The sequence below is a fragment of the Schistocerca cancellata genome, chromosome 8 (genome assembly GCF_023864275.1).
Source record: "Schistocerca cancellata isolate TAMUIC-IGC-003103 chromosome 8, iqSchCanc2.1, whole genome shotgun sequence".
Lineage (NCBI taxonomy): Eukaryota > Metazoa > Arthropoda > Insecta > Orthoptera > Acrididae > Schistocerca > Schistocerca cancellata.
The window spans coordinates 228,036,454-228,053,514 of NC_064633.1; the positions used below are offsets into that span (position 1 = coordinate 228,036,454).

A 17,061-nucleotide genomic window follows, 5' to 3' on the forward strand; every position below is an offset into this window, starting at 1 on the left:
TATACTGCCACAAAAGACATATTGAATGGGATACACACATACTCTCATTCCAGGATGTAATTAATTCCATTCCAAATGAATCCACTATGCTATCTCCGTCTGTTATACTGAAAAACGTTGAACCACCAAACAAAATTAAAGAATTTGTAAAATTTCCTACATCTCGTCGCTTACGACACCACGAAATAATTGACATTGCGCTGAACAACATCAAACGTGCCGCAGAGCGCCGGAGAAGACAGCAAAAACAGGTTTGTACACGCCGCGACTTTCACGTTGGACAGAAAATATTAGTACGTACACACTATTTATCCAGCAAATTAAAAGGTAAGTGCAGTAAATTTGAACTTCTATACGCAGGTCCATATCGGATTCGCAGCATCCCTCACCCCAATGTTGTACACGTCGAAACTTTGAGAACCAGAAAATCGAAAGGCAATCACCATATCTCAAACATTAAACCGTTTATTGAATGAAATCACTTTATGATTTAACAAGCTATAATGCCATTTGCTAATTTTATGATCACGTATGCAATTATACTCTCATGAATACTTACTGATGATTATTGTATTTTTTCTTGGCAAGTGCCCGGCAAGGTAAGGTTAGCAGGTCGCTCTTCTTGTCGTTACACATAAGACCGTGCATATTTTTCCAGATGAATTTACACATTTTATGACCATTTATGCAATTATATTTATATGATTACCTACTGATGACTGTCGTATTTTTTTTCTTGGCAAGTGCCCGGCGAGGTAAGGTTAGCAGGTCGCTTTTCTTGTCGTTATACACCTCAGATCGTGCATATTTGCCATTTTTTTGTATGTATGATTGTTTTTCTGTTTTGTTAGTATGCATTATGAAATAGTTAAGATATAACACACACCAGTTGACTTTGACATTTTTGCCTTATGAAATCTCAACATCATGACTACTTTACTTTTTTTTGCTGCTGCATTGTGATATTCTGTGTACATTTTTGCCTTTGAACACTGTCTGTGCTTTCGACATATTACGTTTTCTGTCATGTTATGCTGTATGCTTAATTATATTACCATTAATCAGTAATTACTTAGTGGGTATATGATTTAAATGCAAGACGTTAATTTCTGTTCATCATTTTCAGAAAGAAATGATGTGTGTAAGAAATAAATTCAACAGAAATGGGAATTTCAACTACGGAATAGACGAAAGAAGATGCAATAACTTTATGAGGAAGAGTAAATGGATCAGGATTAACAAGCATTAACAAGAATATACTATACTCATCGTAAAATAGCAGTCTTAACTAATTTTTTCTTTCAGAATACAAGGTGATTGATGCAGGCTGTCAGACAGAACTACACATCTTAGTTTTAGTGATGAAATATGCTAGACATAAGGAATAGTTGTGTAATGAATAATGAAGTGATTTTTTTTCAGATGATAATGAGTGATGATGAATAATGATGAAGAGTGTGCTACTATGGATAATGAAGTTTTTCTTTACAGGTGATGATAATGATGGAGTTATGAATAATGAAGTGATGAATAATGAAGTTTTTTCTTTACAGATGAGGATAATGTTGAAGTTATGTATTTATGCTACATAGTTATTTAAGTATTTGTTGCAGTTTGTTTTGACAGCAGGTGTTATATTGCATAGTAGGATGACGGAAAGTTTTGGAAAGGACAGCTATGGAACACATTTTATACACATTTCACTACTTGTTAATTCGAAGTTCACTACTTTTCAGCATAGTGTGCGTTTCTTCTTTCAGGTCAATAATCCATTTTATATTTTTTCCAGGAGAAGTTTTTCATGATACATACTACACCTATTACTTATTATACCTGTTCTAGTACTTGCATTTTTTTGAACCCATTTGTGTTTATCATTTATAAATGTGATCACATATACTGCCTTGTTACATAACCTTGCTACAGCTGACTCATGACGAATGACGTTACACATTTTTGATTTACAGGAACAACCCACTACCAATTTTCTTTTCTTTTTTCTCTTCTTGCTTTCTCTTATAATTACCAAACGCAATGCATTGCCAACCAAAAAAAAATGTATTACCAGTCCAAAATAGTGATACCAGTTTGAGAAAGTTCTGAATAATACTGATCAACTCTGAATAGTATGTCACTTCAGTAATGACTTCGTAATGATACAAAAAAATATATATATAAAATAATGCTTTATAACTGGCTAATAACTGCCACTGTTTATTGTAATGAGACTACTTATAATGCCCATGATTATTAATGCTATGACTGTAATTAGCTGATTTTTAATAATGACTTCCTAATGATCTGAATAATACTGAATGATGAACATTGTTTTATTCTATTCAATACTTGATGGCCACTGAGTGCCAATAATTAATGTCAATCAATGAATTAGGTTATTAATTATGCCATTAATTAGCTTCTGTTTTCAATTATGACTTTTCATGTTTTGGTCACTGGCCAATGAGTGCCAATAATTTGTATAACTCAATATATTATGCCAAGTGCCAACAATTAGTGTAATATTTTTACTATTCAGTACTTGCTGGCCACTGAGTGCCAAGAATGAGTGTAATGTTCTGTAATATTCAATACTTGCTGGCCACTGAGTGCCAATGATGTACATTATTCTGTCATACTAAATATGCTTTGTAACCGTCCAAGGACTGCCACTGTTTATTGTAATACGATTACCCATGATGCCAATAATTTAATTTTGTGAACATTTTTCTGTAATACTACATTCATGGTACAGAAATGTTCAACACTGGGCTATGAATGCCGCAAATGAAAACTGTAATTGTCAATATTATGTGACTTAATGTCCTTCACCTCATGAGCTAACTACCCTGAATTACTGCAATGTCCATTTGTCCTGTCTATCCTAGTGATCATGGAGCACTACCTTTGGTTTTGCACTAATTCTACGTTGGTGTGCCTTGTAAGAGCGTGGTGTTGACACGACATGCTGTCCACCACCATGAGCGATGAAGACGTTATTATGGTCCCACTGTTTGGTGTACCTAATGTACTGCCAAAATGAGAACATGAAATATTACTACAAGAGTTCAGTGTCTTGGCTACACTGATGGATTCTGATGGGAAAAGAACTGCAAATTGTGTCACTTGGTGTTGTACTTCTGTGGAAAGATATGGACTTTCAGAACAGCTGTGTGCAATCTAAAGTGCTACAACCATGATGCGATCCTTCCCTTTCCTATCCTAATTCTTGTCACATAGTGAAAATCATTTTTTTGCTAACATTATTTATGTTCATGACTATACATTTTTTTTTTTTTGATTCGCTGAACTCCAGTACGAGTACAGTTATGTCACTTGTCGATATGATTTTTGCCATTATGTTTATTTATTGCAAAAATACCTAAGACATTTTTTCGATTTGTTCTCAAGTACAGTGTGTGCACTCTTGTATATACAATTTTTTAGTATTTTATTTTAATGATGTTCTGAACTACAGTGCATGTGCACTTATGTTGTGTGTTAATATGTTCTCTGCTGAACTCCAGTGCCTGTGCACTTTTCTCATTTTTCAATATGATTTGTACTATTCTGTATATTCAATACTTCAATGCGTATGCACTTATGTCATTTGTTACTAATTGTATATACATTTCATCATTTACTGATATGTTCTCAACTGCAGTGCATGTGCACTCATGTCACTTGTCAACATAATATTTTTTGCCAGTCTGTTTATTAGTTCTGAATATGCTAAAGAATTTTTTCAGTGCCTGTGCACTTTGTTATCTGTCAAATAATTTGTATATACATTTTTCTGATTTGCTACTATGTTTTGTACTCACATTTTGTCTTTGTCTGATATATTTGTACTTAGTGCGTGTGCACAACATTTAATTCATGTACTACATCTAAATATTCTGTAAGTTGTAGAAGTTTGTTAATTAAAGAAAAATTTTGCCGCACTTGGCAAGTCCAAATGACTCACCATCGCTGCCAAATTTTTGCCCCCCCAGTGGAGGGTTATGAAACACGTATGTAACATAGCAGCGATGGCGAGGCATTGTAGCATCTGTGACCAGAGAGTATGCGCTTGACCGCGCGAGTGTTGCGAGCGGTTCTCAGTCTGTCAGTCAGTCGTTGCGAGTGTGTAGCTCTGTCTAGTTGCGGGCAGTACTCAGTTAGTAGTCGTTGAGAGCAGTTCAGTGGTAGTCGTCGTGGAGTACAGTAGTAGCAGCCCAGTGCGGTTGTGTGATGCAGTCTGTCGGCAACACTGGTCAAGATGCTGAATAAGGTATATTGTTAATTAAGGTAATCATCAGATAATTTAAAGTTCATTTATTGTAATTAATTTCCAACAAGTGCCCCAATAATAATTTGATTTCAAGCTAAGCATTTTTAATAAACAATTCTATTTTTTAATAATATTTCCGTTGCATTTCCTTAAAGAAAAAAATTTCCCTTAAAGTAACAAAAAATATATATATATAAAAATTATATTTGCGATGCATTTCCTCCAAGCTGTGCGCAACAATAAGAGCAGAAATTTGACTAGCAGTTACAATGAGGTAAGAATTTAATTCTGATTTGCACAGGGCCAAAGACCGATATTTCGGTTTAATTGAATTTTCATTATCACTGAGATTTTCATTAGCACTGAATTGTTTTTCATCATTTTCGTGACAGCTTATACTTTCAGTCAGATTGCGATTCTCACTTTTATTGTCATTAAATTTAATTGCTACAGAGGTTACGCTTTGGTTCCATTTTTATTAAATATTGACTATTTCTTTTTAAATTTTTGTGGGGAGGTTACAAGCTTGACACAAGAATTGGACCATCTCAAGGTTGCGTTCAAGTAGAATGGCTATACAGATGAACAGATCCGTCGTGCTTTCCAGTTTGGACCGTCGCCTGAACCACCAGAAGATACCTGCAAATCGGTGACTTTTCTACCTTTTTCTGAGAGCATTTCCTCGAAGATAGGAAGAATTCTAAAAAGATATATCAAAAGTATTTTTCGTCCACCAGCCAAGATTAGCGCGATTCTTGACTCTGTTAAGGATGACTTCGGTTTGAGGAAACCCGGCGTGTACAAGATTCCTTGCCACTGTGGGAAGGCTTATATTGGTTAGACAATCCGGACCATTCAGGACCGATGTGTTGCGCACCAGCGGCACACACGGTTGCTTCAACCTGAGAAATTTGCAGTGGCGGAGCACTGTCTCACCGAGGGACACAGAATGCTGTATGACGAGACACAAATGGTTGCCCGTGCATCTCGCTATTGGGACTGTGTTTTAAAAGAATCCATAGAGATTCGTCTATCCGATAATCTTATTAATAGAGACAAGGGTTACCTTTTAAGTAAGACTTGGAACCCTGTATTATCAGACATTAAAAAACAACGGCCTGTGTTTCGATTGTCGGAATAATTTTTAATTTTTGATAGCGTTAACTCAATTTCGCCTGTTTCCACCACTGGCGGTGCGGTATTTCTACTTGCGATAGAGGGCAGTTACGGCACCTTCTCGCGCACGCGTTGTGGGCCTTCTGCGGCCTATACAGGGTTGGTTGGTTGTTTTGGGGAAGGAGACCAGACAGCGCGGTCATCGGTCTCATCGGATTAGGGAAGGATGGGGAAGGAAGCCGGCCGTGCCCTTTCAGAGGAACCATCCCAGCATTTGCCTGGAGTGATTTAGGGAAATCACGGAAAAACTAAATCAGGATGGCCGGACGCGGGATTGACCCGTCGTCCTCCCGAATGCGAGTCCAGTGTCTAACCACTGCGCCACCTCGCTCGGTCCTATACAGGGGCCGCCGCTTGCGCTGTGGAGTCAGTTCCGGCGAGATCGTGTACCAGCACTCTCACCTGAAGGTTTCGGCCATTTGGACCGCTGAAATATTGTGTCACGACGACGTTATGATCCCGCTGCACACCCGAGAAGAGTATTATCAATTGTTAAGCCGGGAAAGCCGTCGTAATCACATACTACAATGATAGAATACCTGTCACATCACTTGTCAATAAAATATTCTATTCCTTCTGGGTGTTGCATTTTTTTCCGTGGCAGTGACACAGTTTGGACTATCTGAATGCTTGTGAAAAAGCTAGCCAACGGACTGCAAAGATTCTTGCGACGAATGCCTGGTCATGCATGCTTATCAAGTTCGCAGCTGGGCGTGTGTACTCACTCATCGCCGAGGCTGATTCCGTGCAGCAGGACGAAGCCGATGAGGCAGACGATGGGCAGGCACTTGACGAGCGTGGCCGCCCACGACGGCCGCTCCACCGGGATGAACAGCACGAAGTAGATGGCCACCGTCTTGAAGAACGGCACCAGCTTCGGGCCCACGCTCTTCAGCTGCAACACAAGAGGCAGCACCTTCTTGTCAACTGTTCTCTGATATCCCCAACTGGTTAAACGGCTCTTACCAACTTCTCCGCTGTCCTCAGTGGTCACCCAGGCCTTCTTAAACTACCGGCCATTAAAATTGCTACACCACGAAGATGACGTGCTACAGACGCGAAATTTAACCGACAGGATGAAGATGCTGTGATATACAAATTATTAGCTTTTCGGAGCATTCACACAAGGTTGGCGCCGGTGGCAACACGCACAACGTGCTGACATGAGGAACGTTTCCAACCGATTTCTCATACATAAACAGCAGTTGACCGGCGTTGCCTGGTGAAACGTTGTTGTGATGCCTCGTGTAAGGAGGAGAAATGCGTACCATCACGTTTCCGACTTTGATAAAGGTCGGATTGTAGCCTATCGCGATAGCTGTTTATCGTATCGCGACATTGCTGCCGCGTTGGTCGAGATCCAATGACTGTTAGCAGAAGGTGGAATAGTTGGGATCAGGAGGGTAATACGGAACGCAGTGCTGGATCCCAACGGCCTCGTATCACTAGCAGTCGAGATGACAGGCATCTTATTCGCATGGCTGTAACGGATCGTGCAGCCACATCTCGATCCCTGCGTCAACAGATGGGGACGTTTGCAAGACAACAATCATCTGCACGAACAGTTCGACGACGTTTGCAGCAGGGACTAACAGCTCGGAAACCACGGCTGCGGCTACCCTTGACGCTGCATCACAAACAGGAGCGCCTGCGATGGTGTACTCAACGACGAACCTGGGTGCACGAATGGCAAAACGTCATTTTTTCGGATGAATCCAAGTTCTGTTTATAGCATCATGATGGTCGCATCCGTGTTTGGCGATATCGCGGTGAACGCACATTGGAAGCGTGTATTCTTCATCGCCATCCTGGCGTATCACCCGGTGTGCTGGTGTCGGGTGCCATTGGTTACACGTCTCGGTCACCTCTTGTTCGCATTGACGGCGCTTTGAACAGTGGACGTTACATTTTAGATGTGTTGCGACCCGTGGCTCTACCCTACATTCGATCCCTGCGAAACCCCACATTTCAGCAGGATAATGCACCACCGCATGTTGCAGGTCCTGTACGGGCCTTTGTGGATACAGAAAATGTTCGACTGCTGCCCTGGCCAGCACATTCTCCAGATCTCTCACCAATTGAAAACGTCTGGTCAATGGTGGGCGATTAACTGGCTCGTCACAATACGCCAGTGACTACTCTTGATGAACTGTGGTATCGTGTTGAAGCTGCATGGGCAGCTGTACCAAGCCGCACGGGATTAGCCGAGCGTCCTAGGCGCTGCAGTCATGGACTGTGCGGCTGGTCCCGGCGGAGGTTCATATCCTCCCTCGGGCATGGGTGTGTGTATTTGTCGTTAGGTAAGCTCAGGACTGATGACCTTAGCAGTTAAGTCCCATAAGATTTCACACTTTTTTTGCAGCTGTACCTGTACACGCCATCCAAACTTTGTTTGACTCAATGCCCAGGCGTATCAAGGCCGTTATTATGGCCAGAGGTGGTTGTTCTGGATACTGATTTCTCAGGATCTATGCACCCAAATTGCGTGAAAATGTAATCACATGTCAGTTCTAGTATAATATATTTGTGCAATGAATACCCGTTAATCATCTGCATTTGTTCTTGGTGTAGCAATTTTAATGGCCAGTAGTGTATTTAAATAATTCCGCCTACAACTTTCAGTTTTATTTTATCTACATCTACAGTACAGCCATACTCAGCAAAATACAAAAGTGCATGGCAGAGGATACTTCCCATCGTACGAATTATTAGGGATTCTTTCTGTTCCACTCACGTATGGATCGCAGAAATTATGTTTTTTTAAACGCCTTTGAGCACGCTGTGATTAGGCTAATCTTGTCTTCGCGATCCCTGTGGGAGCGATACTTAGGGGTTTGTAATATATTCTTTAATTCAACATTTAAATTTGGTTCTAGAAACTTTCTAATAAGGGACAGACTGGATTTCTATCGCTGGAAACCGCACGAAACCTGCTTCGAACAAAACTTTATCATAAAAACAGTGGTCTGTGTCATTTCCTTGCAAAAGGTTGCATTCTACCTCAAGTGACATTTTACTAAGGAGAAACAAAGTAACACAATATCAATATCGTAGGAAGAGAATTATACTTAATTCACTGAAGTCAGTGTATCATTAGATTTTCAATCAACAGTGTCAAAAATCCACTACTTAAAGCAACTACAACAGCGCAAAACAAAGGTTTCCCACACACCTCATAGTACTTATATTAGTCCTCACATTGCAGGGGATTTCGATGAAGAGTTGAAGACAGCAATGTGCACACCTCACTGAAGCCACGTGTTTAGATTCAGAATCGCTCTCGTATTGAAGCAACGAAGTATTAAAAGCCACACTAATAACATTTTCAAATGATGACGTGTGTATGTCGATGTCGTAACTTATCTTTCACCAAGCGTAAAGCAACATGAGCGTATACTTTGGCGCAGAAAAATTATTTTAAACCACAGAGTGAAGTTTGATGATGGAATAACGACCACGTGCCTTTACTTGTGCTTTGGCACATTGTAATCTTACAAAATCAGCAATCTTTCTGCTACACAGCTTATATTGCCTCAAGAAGTAAACATCAAGAGGTTGGCAATATTTTGTTGTTTACGGTGGCCGTACCGTTGCTGTGGACCCGAGTTCAGTGAAAATTCGTCACAATTACTTCTATTACTTAGTAACGCGAAAATTTATAAATCGTTAAAGCTGTAAATTGTACAGTTACTTATAAATCGTACATGCCTATACGAATTAATTGCTAGTGAATATCAATACTGATTATAAAACGACCTCGGGAAAATCCGTTCGGGTTCCAATTAAATGTTAAGTTGCAAGGCAATAATCACGCTACGAGTTCTCAGGGACTAAAGAAACGCAAGCCTACATTTACTGACGTTAGTTGCTAGGTCTTTTTTTTTGTATAGTTGACTGGAATGCATTACTCGAAATTACATAAGTAGCAACGATGAAACATGTACTTAAAGATTGCTACGACTGATAAACACGTACACGTGTGTGTAAGTGTGTGAGCGTGTGAGTGCGCGCGTGCGCCTCAGGTGCAGGTAACATGTTTCCAGTCATCAACAGTCCAATGTCGGTGTTGACGGGCCCAGATGAGGCGTAAAGCTTCGTGAAGTGCAGTCATCAAAGGTACACAAGTGGGTCTTCGGATCAGAAAGCCCATATCGATGATGTTTCGCTGACTTGTTGATAGTCCAGCATTGAAATCTGTAGCAATCTGCGGAAGGATTGTACTTTGTCACGTTTAACAATTCTTTTCAGTCGTCGTTGGTCCCGTTGTTGCAGCATCTTTTTCCGGCCGCAGCGATGTCTGAGATTTCATATTTTACCGGATTCCCGATATTCGCGGTACACTCTCGAAATGGTCGTACGGGAAAATCCCCACTTCATCGCTACCTCGGAGATGCTGTGTCCCATCGCTCGTGCGCCGACTATAACACCACATTCAGTCTCACTTAAATCTTGATAATCTGCCATTGTAGCAGCAGTAACCAAACCAAAAACTGCGTCCGACACTTGTTGTCTTATATAGACGTTGCCGACCGCAGCGCCGCAGTCTGCCTGTTTACATATCTCTGTATTTCAATACGCAGTTCCTCTGGCGCTTCAGTGTATAAGGCGGCCACGTTAGCTCAATATGAAGGATCGCAACACATCATTTCTCGTCCATTGTTCTCTATGTTACAATGGACACCGATTAAAAATTTGCTGGCTGACGTATGTAAGGCCACGGTCTACTCACGTTGCCCTGCGAATACTGAGCAATTACATACACCAGTTCGGAAGAACTCGTCAATATCTGACGCGAGACGTGCCGCAAACCGGGGGACAGCTTCCACGATTAGGTTCGAAAGAGTTTATTCAATGGAAAACCACTCCAGCAATGGTACTTTCAAAAATGAGACCAAACTAAATATTATATGCTTTGCATAAACATTCTTACTTTCCGTTTATTTACACAGGGTGATTTTGCTAAAAGGGAGCAAACAGCTGGAAACGATCCCCGAGGATAAGAGCATAAAAGGTCATTAGGACATATGGCCCTAAGTGTCTTCCAAGGGAAGTAGACATATTTTAAGTTAGAGACAAATGTTATCTTACTAGTTTTCAATGACTGAAAGCATCCTTGAGAACATCCTAGAGATGTGGAAGTGTTCTGTCCGTACTAGTGTTTTAGCTTCACGCTCAAGAGGGTGGTAATGTCTATAACAACGGCGCGCTCACACATAGGCACCAGGGGCATCTGTTGCCGACTCACTCTGTTCATGGTCAACATTACTGTCCCCTTGAGTGTGGAACTGAAACTCTAGTACAGACAGAACACTCCGACTTGCCTCGCGTGTTCTGAAGTGAGCTTTCAGTCATTGAAACTAAACTGTGAGAGAGCTTTGATCTCGACCTTCGAGTGACGTACCTCGCTTGGAAAGTGTTTCTGGCTATGTGTCCGTATGGCCTTATTTACCCCTCATTTTCACAGGGATCGTTTCCTGCTTTTTGTCCCTATTCAGCACTCGTCCTACATATTCTTCAAATGTATATATTGTCTTTGTCGCGTGTGATCAACGTAAACATTGTACCTACTGTACATACAGTATAAAAAAATAAAAATAACTACGTACCAGGAAGGAATCGTCAGAATGCGACAAAAATCTGTAGATTTGATGGATGTACATTACAAACAAATGGTTAAAATTTCAGAAAAAGTGGATGATTAATTCAAGAGAAAGAGCTTCGCAAACTAAGCATAATAATGCGTTCGTCCGCTTCTGGCCCTTGTACAAGCAGTTATTTGGTTCGGCACTGACAGAGTTATTCGATGTCCTCCTGAGGGAAATCATGCCAAATTCTGTCCAACTGGCACGTTAGCTCATCAAATCCCGAGCTGGTTGGAGGACCTTACCGATAATGTTCCAAAACGTTCTCAATTGGGTAGTGATCCGGCGACCTTGCTGACGAAGATAGGGTATGGAAAGCACTAATGTAAGCAGTAGCAAATTTCACCGTGTGCAGGCGGGCATTATGTTGTTGAAATATAAGCTCAGGAGGGCTAGCCGTGAAGGGCAACACAACGGACCTTACAATATCATCGACGTACCTCTGTGCGCTAAGGGTGCCTCGGATGACAACCAAAGGGGTCCAACTATGAAAAGAAAGAGCACCCCAGACCGCAACTTCTGGTTATCAGGGCGTATGGCGGACGACAGCCATGATGGTATCCCACCAATGTGTGGGGCGTCTGCACACACTTCACAGGTCTGGAGTATCATTGACTGGAGTAGAACTGTCTTCAGTGATGAGTCCCGCTTCAAAATGAGCCCCGATGTCCAGCGAAGAGTGTCAGGAGATGACTGAACAGTGGTGGAATACCCCACCATACTACCCGACAACTAGTGGTGATGGTCTGGGGTGCCATTTATTTTCACAGGAGGTCTCTTTCGTTGTCATCCGCACCCTGACAGCACAGCGGTAGATCGACGGTATTCTACGTCGCGTTTTGTTGCCCTTCACGGCAATCAATCCTGGGATTTCAGCAAGATTATGTCCGCCCACACACGGTGACAGTTTCTACTGCTTGTCTTCGTGCTTGCGAAGTCCTACCTTCGTCGGCAAGGACGCCGGATCTCTCTCCAACTAAGACAGTTTGGAGGGTTATGGGCACGTTCCTCCAATCGGCTCGGGACTTTGACGATCTAACGCACCAATTGGACAGAATTTGGCACGATATCCCTCAGTAGGACATCTATATCTATATCTACATCTACATGGATACACTGCAAATCACATTTAAGTGCCTCGGAGAGGGTTCATCGAATCACCTTCACAATTCTCTATCATTCCAATGTCGTATAGCGCGCGGAAAGAATGAACACCTATATCTTTCCGTACGAGCTTTGATTTCCCTTATTTTATCGTGGTGACCGTTCCTCCCTATGTAGGTCGGTGTCAACATCATATTTTCGCATTCGGAGGAGAAAGTTGGTGATCGGAATTTCGTAAGAAGATTCCGTCGCAACGAAAACGCCTTCCTTTTAATGAGGTCCAGCCCAAATCCTGTATCATTTCTGTGATACTCTGTCCCTTATTTCGCGATAATACAAAACGTGCTGCCTTTCTCTGAAGTGCCGGCCGGAGTGGCCGTGCGGTTCTAGGCGCTACTGTCTGGAACCGTGTGACGGCTACGGTCGCAGGTTCGAATCCTGCCTCGGGCATGGATGTGTGTGATGTCCTTAGGTTAGTTAGGTTTATGTAGTTCTCAGTTCTAGGCGACTGATGACCTCAGAAGTTACGTCGCATAGTGCCCAGAGCCATTTGAACCATTTCTTTCTCTGAAGTTTTTCGATGTACTCAGTCAGTCCTATCTGGTAAGGATCCCACACCGCGCAGCAGTATTCTAAAAGAGGACGGACAAGCGTAGCGTAGGCAGTCTCCTTAGTAGGTCTGTTACATTTTCTAAGTGTCCTGTCAATAAAACGCAGTCTTAGGTTAGCCTTCCCCAAAACATTATCCGTGTGTTCCTCCCAAGTTCTTCGTAATTGTAATACCTAGGTATTTAGCTGAATTTAGGGCTTTTAGATTAGACTGATTTATCGTGTAATATAAGTTTAACGAGTTCTTTTTAGGACTCATGTGGATGACCTCACACTTTTCGTTACTTAAGGTCAACGACCACTTTTCGCACCATTCAGATATCTTTTCTAAATCGTTTTGCAATTTGTTTTGATCTCCTGATGACTTTATTAGTCGATAAACGACAGCGTCATCTGCAAACAACCGAAGATGGCTGCTCAGGTTCTCTCCCAAATCGTTTATATAGGTAAGGAACATCAAAGGGCCTATAACACTACCTTGAGGAACGCCAGAAATCACTTCTGTTTTACTCGATGACTTTCCGTCGATTTCTACGAACTGTGACCTCTCTGACAGGAAATCAGAAATCCAGTAACATAACTGAGACGATATTCCATAAGCACGCAATTTCACTACGAGCCGCTTGTGTGGTACAGTGTCAAAATCTCAAATCCCTTGTCAATAGCACTTCCTGCAACTCATGCCAAGCCAAATAACTGCTTGCATAAGGAGCAGAGGTGGAGCAACGCATTATTTTACTTACTATGTTTGTGAAGCTGTTTCTCCTGAATAAAATCTTATTTTTTCTGAAATTGAAACCATTCGTCTGTACATGCACATCACGTTTACCTATTACCGTCATTCGGACAATTCCTTCGTAGTGCCTTTTCTTTGTTTTGTTTTGAGTGTGTAACGTATATACAGTAATTTTCAGCTAAAGGTTGAATTTCGCAATCGTGAGCCTTCGTCGTACTCTCACGTGTGATTCGATTCGTCATTCGTCCCTAAACATTAGGGGACACCAACTTACATTGTGTCGCTCCGATACACCAACAGCTAGCCTCCCCCGAACTTTACATGTTTCAGTAAAAGATTGCGCGACAAATAAATCCCAAATCAATTACTCCAAGTCAAGTTTAACACCAGTAATCTCACGCCACTGTCACGTTCACAACCTTCGCTTTATTAAGTTTAGCATTAACACGCGCGCACAACATGCAACGGAAAATGCAAAACGCAAGCTCGCGTGCTAGATTGCAGGGAAAGAAGGGGAGTGGGAAGGCGAGAGTGTGTTGGAATAATGTTTTATTTACTGGATTGCGTCCAATATAGCCTAAAAAAAATCTAGCATGAAAACTAGTCTTTATTCTCTTGTCCTTGGCTGATACGGCACGATCAGGAGCACTATAGGATTGTTCACTGGTAACGCTGCTGTGCACAGGAAAGTATAGTCGTTTGACAGTCGTAAGGCGTTGCAGAAACACCTTGAGAAAATTTCCCCTTGGCGTAGTGTATGGTGTATCTCTTTAACTGTGAATAAATGTAAAGTAATGCCTGTAACCACCACGAACAATTCGATAGTATGTATAGATTAGCGGCAACCCGCCCGGTTGGCCGTGTGGTCTAACGCACGGCTTTCCGGGCGGGAAGGAGCGCCTGGTACCCGGCACGAATCCGCCCGGCGGATTTGTGTCGAGGTTCGGTGAACCGGCCAGTCTGTGGATGGTTTTTAGGCGGTTTCCCATCTGCCTCGGCGAATGCGCGCTGGTTCCCCTTATTCAGGCTCAGTTGCATTATGTCGGCGATGCTGCGCAAACAAGTTCTCCACGTACGTGTACACCACCATTACTCTACCACGCAAACATTGGGGTTACACTCGTCTGGTGTGAGACATTCCCTCGGAGAGTCCACTGAGGGCCGAAACGCACAATAACCCTGGGTTCGGTGTGGGGCGGCGGAGGGGTCAAGTGGACTGCGGCGAAATATCTTGAGTATGTTACATCGTGTGTTTAAGTGTTGCCACGCAGTCCAGTTAAGGAATGAACTGGCAGTCTGTATCTGCTGACCTAGTGCCTTAGAAGCAGGATGTTCCACGTTTTACTCACATTCTCTTTATTTTAACTATATTTATCTTGAGACCAGTAATCTCCGTTTTATTTTTCCATTGAGTTTAATTTACCTTTTGCACAAGGCGCTTCAGAAATATTGCGACAGACCTTGAAAGGTTATAGAGGGTGTCTTCAGGGAAAGATCAAGAATGGGAATCCGCATCCGGAAACGTCATCCAAAGACCCTAAAGAGAGTGTCTAAGTTACAGGTGTCATCTCCTGCCACAAGGCCAGCCCTTCAGCAGCAAACGTGACGTGGGTACGCTGACTGACCATAGGCGGAACATCTCGCAATGTTGTTTGCTATTCAGTGACCGTGATTGGTTGGCACGGCCGCCAGTGGAGAAGACTGAACTGGCTGCTGCGTAGACAGCCCTTGTCTCCTATGAATGTCATGCTGTGTTGCTATGGTTGATAGTGGTTTAGGACACGAGTTTCCATCTGAAGTTCATTTATCTGTATACCGAAAAAACATCAGGATCAACCCTATTTGGGCCCCCATTAAGCAGCGTGTGCTGGCAGGAGAGCTGCTGGATATGTTCTCATGAGCGAGGTATTCTCTGTAAGAGGGTGGGCGAGGCTAAGCAGTCCAAAATCTGTTTGCCTGCAACCTTGGTACGCCTGGTTTTTCGTTATTTTCATGATTCGTTGGTGGATGGCCATGTAGGTACTTACAAGACTCTTCAGAAAATCAAGGAGCATTTGATTTGGCCCTCCTTGCACCGCATGGGAGGGAGATGATATCCCAATGCCGCTTGTGTAATTTAGCCAAACCCAAGAATACTCTTCAACAGGGGTGGTTCAGTTCTGAACGAGGGTCCTGTCCTATGGACAAGCTCTACATTGATTATTTATGACCGTTATCCCGTACTAAGAAGGGCCATCGAAATGTGCTAGTTATTATCGATGCGTTTTCCAGATTTACTTGGCTTCTCCCGAGACGTAACGTTACCGCTGCCACTACTATTTATCACTTAGTTAACATCTTCAGTGCTTTTGGGCCACCCAAGCAGCTTGTTAGCGATAATGCTCCTGCCTTTCTTTCGAGTCCTTTGAAAGCCTTCTATTTTCAGAATGGTGTCGAGCATATCACCACCACCCCGTCTTATCCCCAGGGGTCCTTTGCGGAGAGAGTTAACCGAAGTCTTAAGTCCGCAATGATTATTTATCATCAGAAAACCCCTAGTAAATGGGACTCCAGTCTTCTCTGGCTTAGTTTTGCCTTTGATACCGCCAGTCATGAAGTCTTGCGAGCTACGCCTGCATCCTTGATCCTTTCCTATCCGGTTAATTCCCCTATTTCGAACTTGTGGGGAATTCAAGATCTTATTCCAGCCGATGTTTGTCGTCGTGTTATCAAGGAGAACTGGAACCGGGCCAGACGTAATCTACTCAGAGCCCATAATAAACAAGCATCAGAAAACCCCTAGTAAATGGGACTCCAGTCTTCTCCGGCTTAGTTTTGCCTTTGATACCGCCAGTCATGAAGCCTTGCGAGCTACGCCTGCATCCTTGGTCCTTTCCTATCCGGTTAATTCCCCTCTTTCGAACTTGTGAGGAATTCAAGATCTTATTCCAGCCGATGTTTGTCGTCCTGTTATCAAGGAGAACTGGAACCGGGCCAGACGTAATCTACTCAGAGCCCATAATAAACAAGCTGGAGAGTTCCAGGAGAGAAATGAACTGTGGAGGGAAACCTGTGTCCGAAACCTTCATCCACCGAGTCAGCAGAGCATCGGATTGGTAAGAGACAAGGCCTGTCTACGAATCAGGTACCGCCCACTTCACTAGATGATCGTGGCACTCAGTCGCTATCACTGAATAACAAACAACATGCGAGACATTCCGCCAATGGTGCGCCAGCGCAGAAAAGTCACGTTTGGTGGCGAGAGAGTAGCCTAGTGGCAGGTGTGGGCGCCTGTAACATATACTCTCTGTAATGGTGTTTGTTAAAGCTTCCGGACACGGGCCCCTATCCTTGATTTGTTCCCCAAGGCACCCTCTGCAACCCCTCGAGGTTTGTCGCAACATTTCTGGGACACCTTGTATATGTCAGGAGGGACTGGTCACAGTAAATCAGTATTAAGGCGAATGTAAGACCACTTTCACTATTGCCTTCCTCTTCGTCTCTAGACATTTTAAAATTTATCATTTATTTTTCCGTCCCGGAAC

At 42.7% G+C, this 17,061-nt stretch overlaps 1 protein-coding gene across 2 annotated transcripts in view; it reads right to left on the reverse strand.

The window, feature by feature from the left end:
* Positions 1–17,061, reverse strand: part of LOC126094485 (lysoplasmalogenase-like protein TMEM86A) — a 502,594-nt gene that overhangs the window by 87,875 nt on the left and 397,658 nt on the right. For both annotated transcript variants that reach the window (XM_049908882.1, XM_049908880.1), the window contains exon 2: positions 6,172–6,341. In XM_049908882.1, coding sequence (XP_049764839.1) covers positions 6,172–6,341 — 170 coding nt within the window. The remainder of the gene's footprint in view (positions 1–6,171; positions 6,342–17,061) is intronic.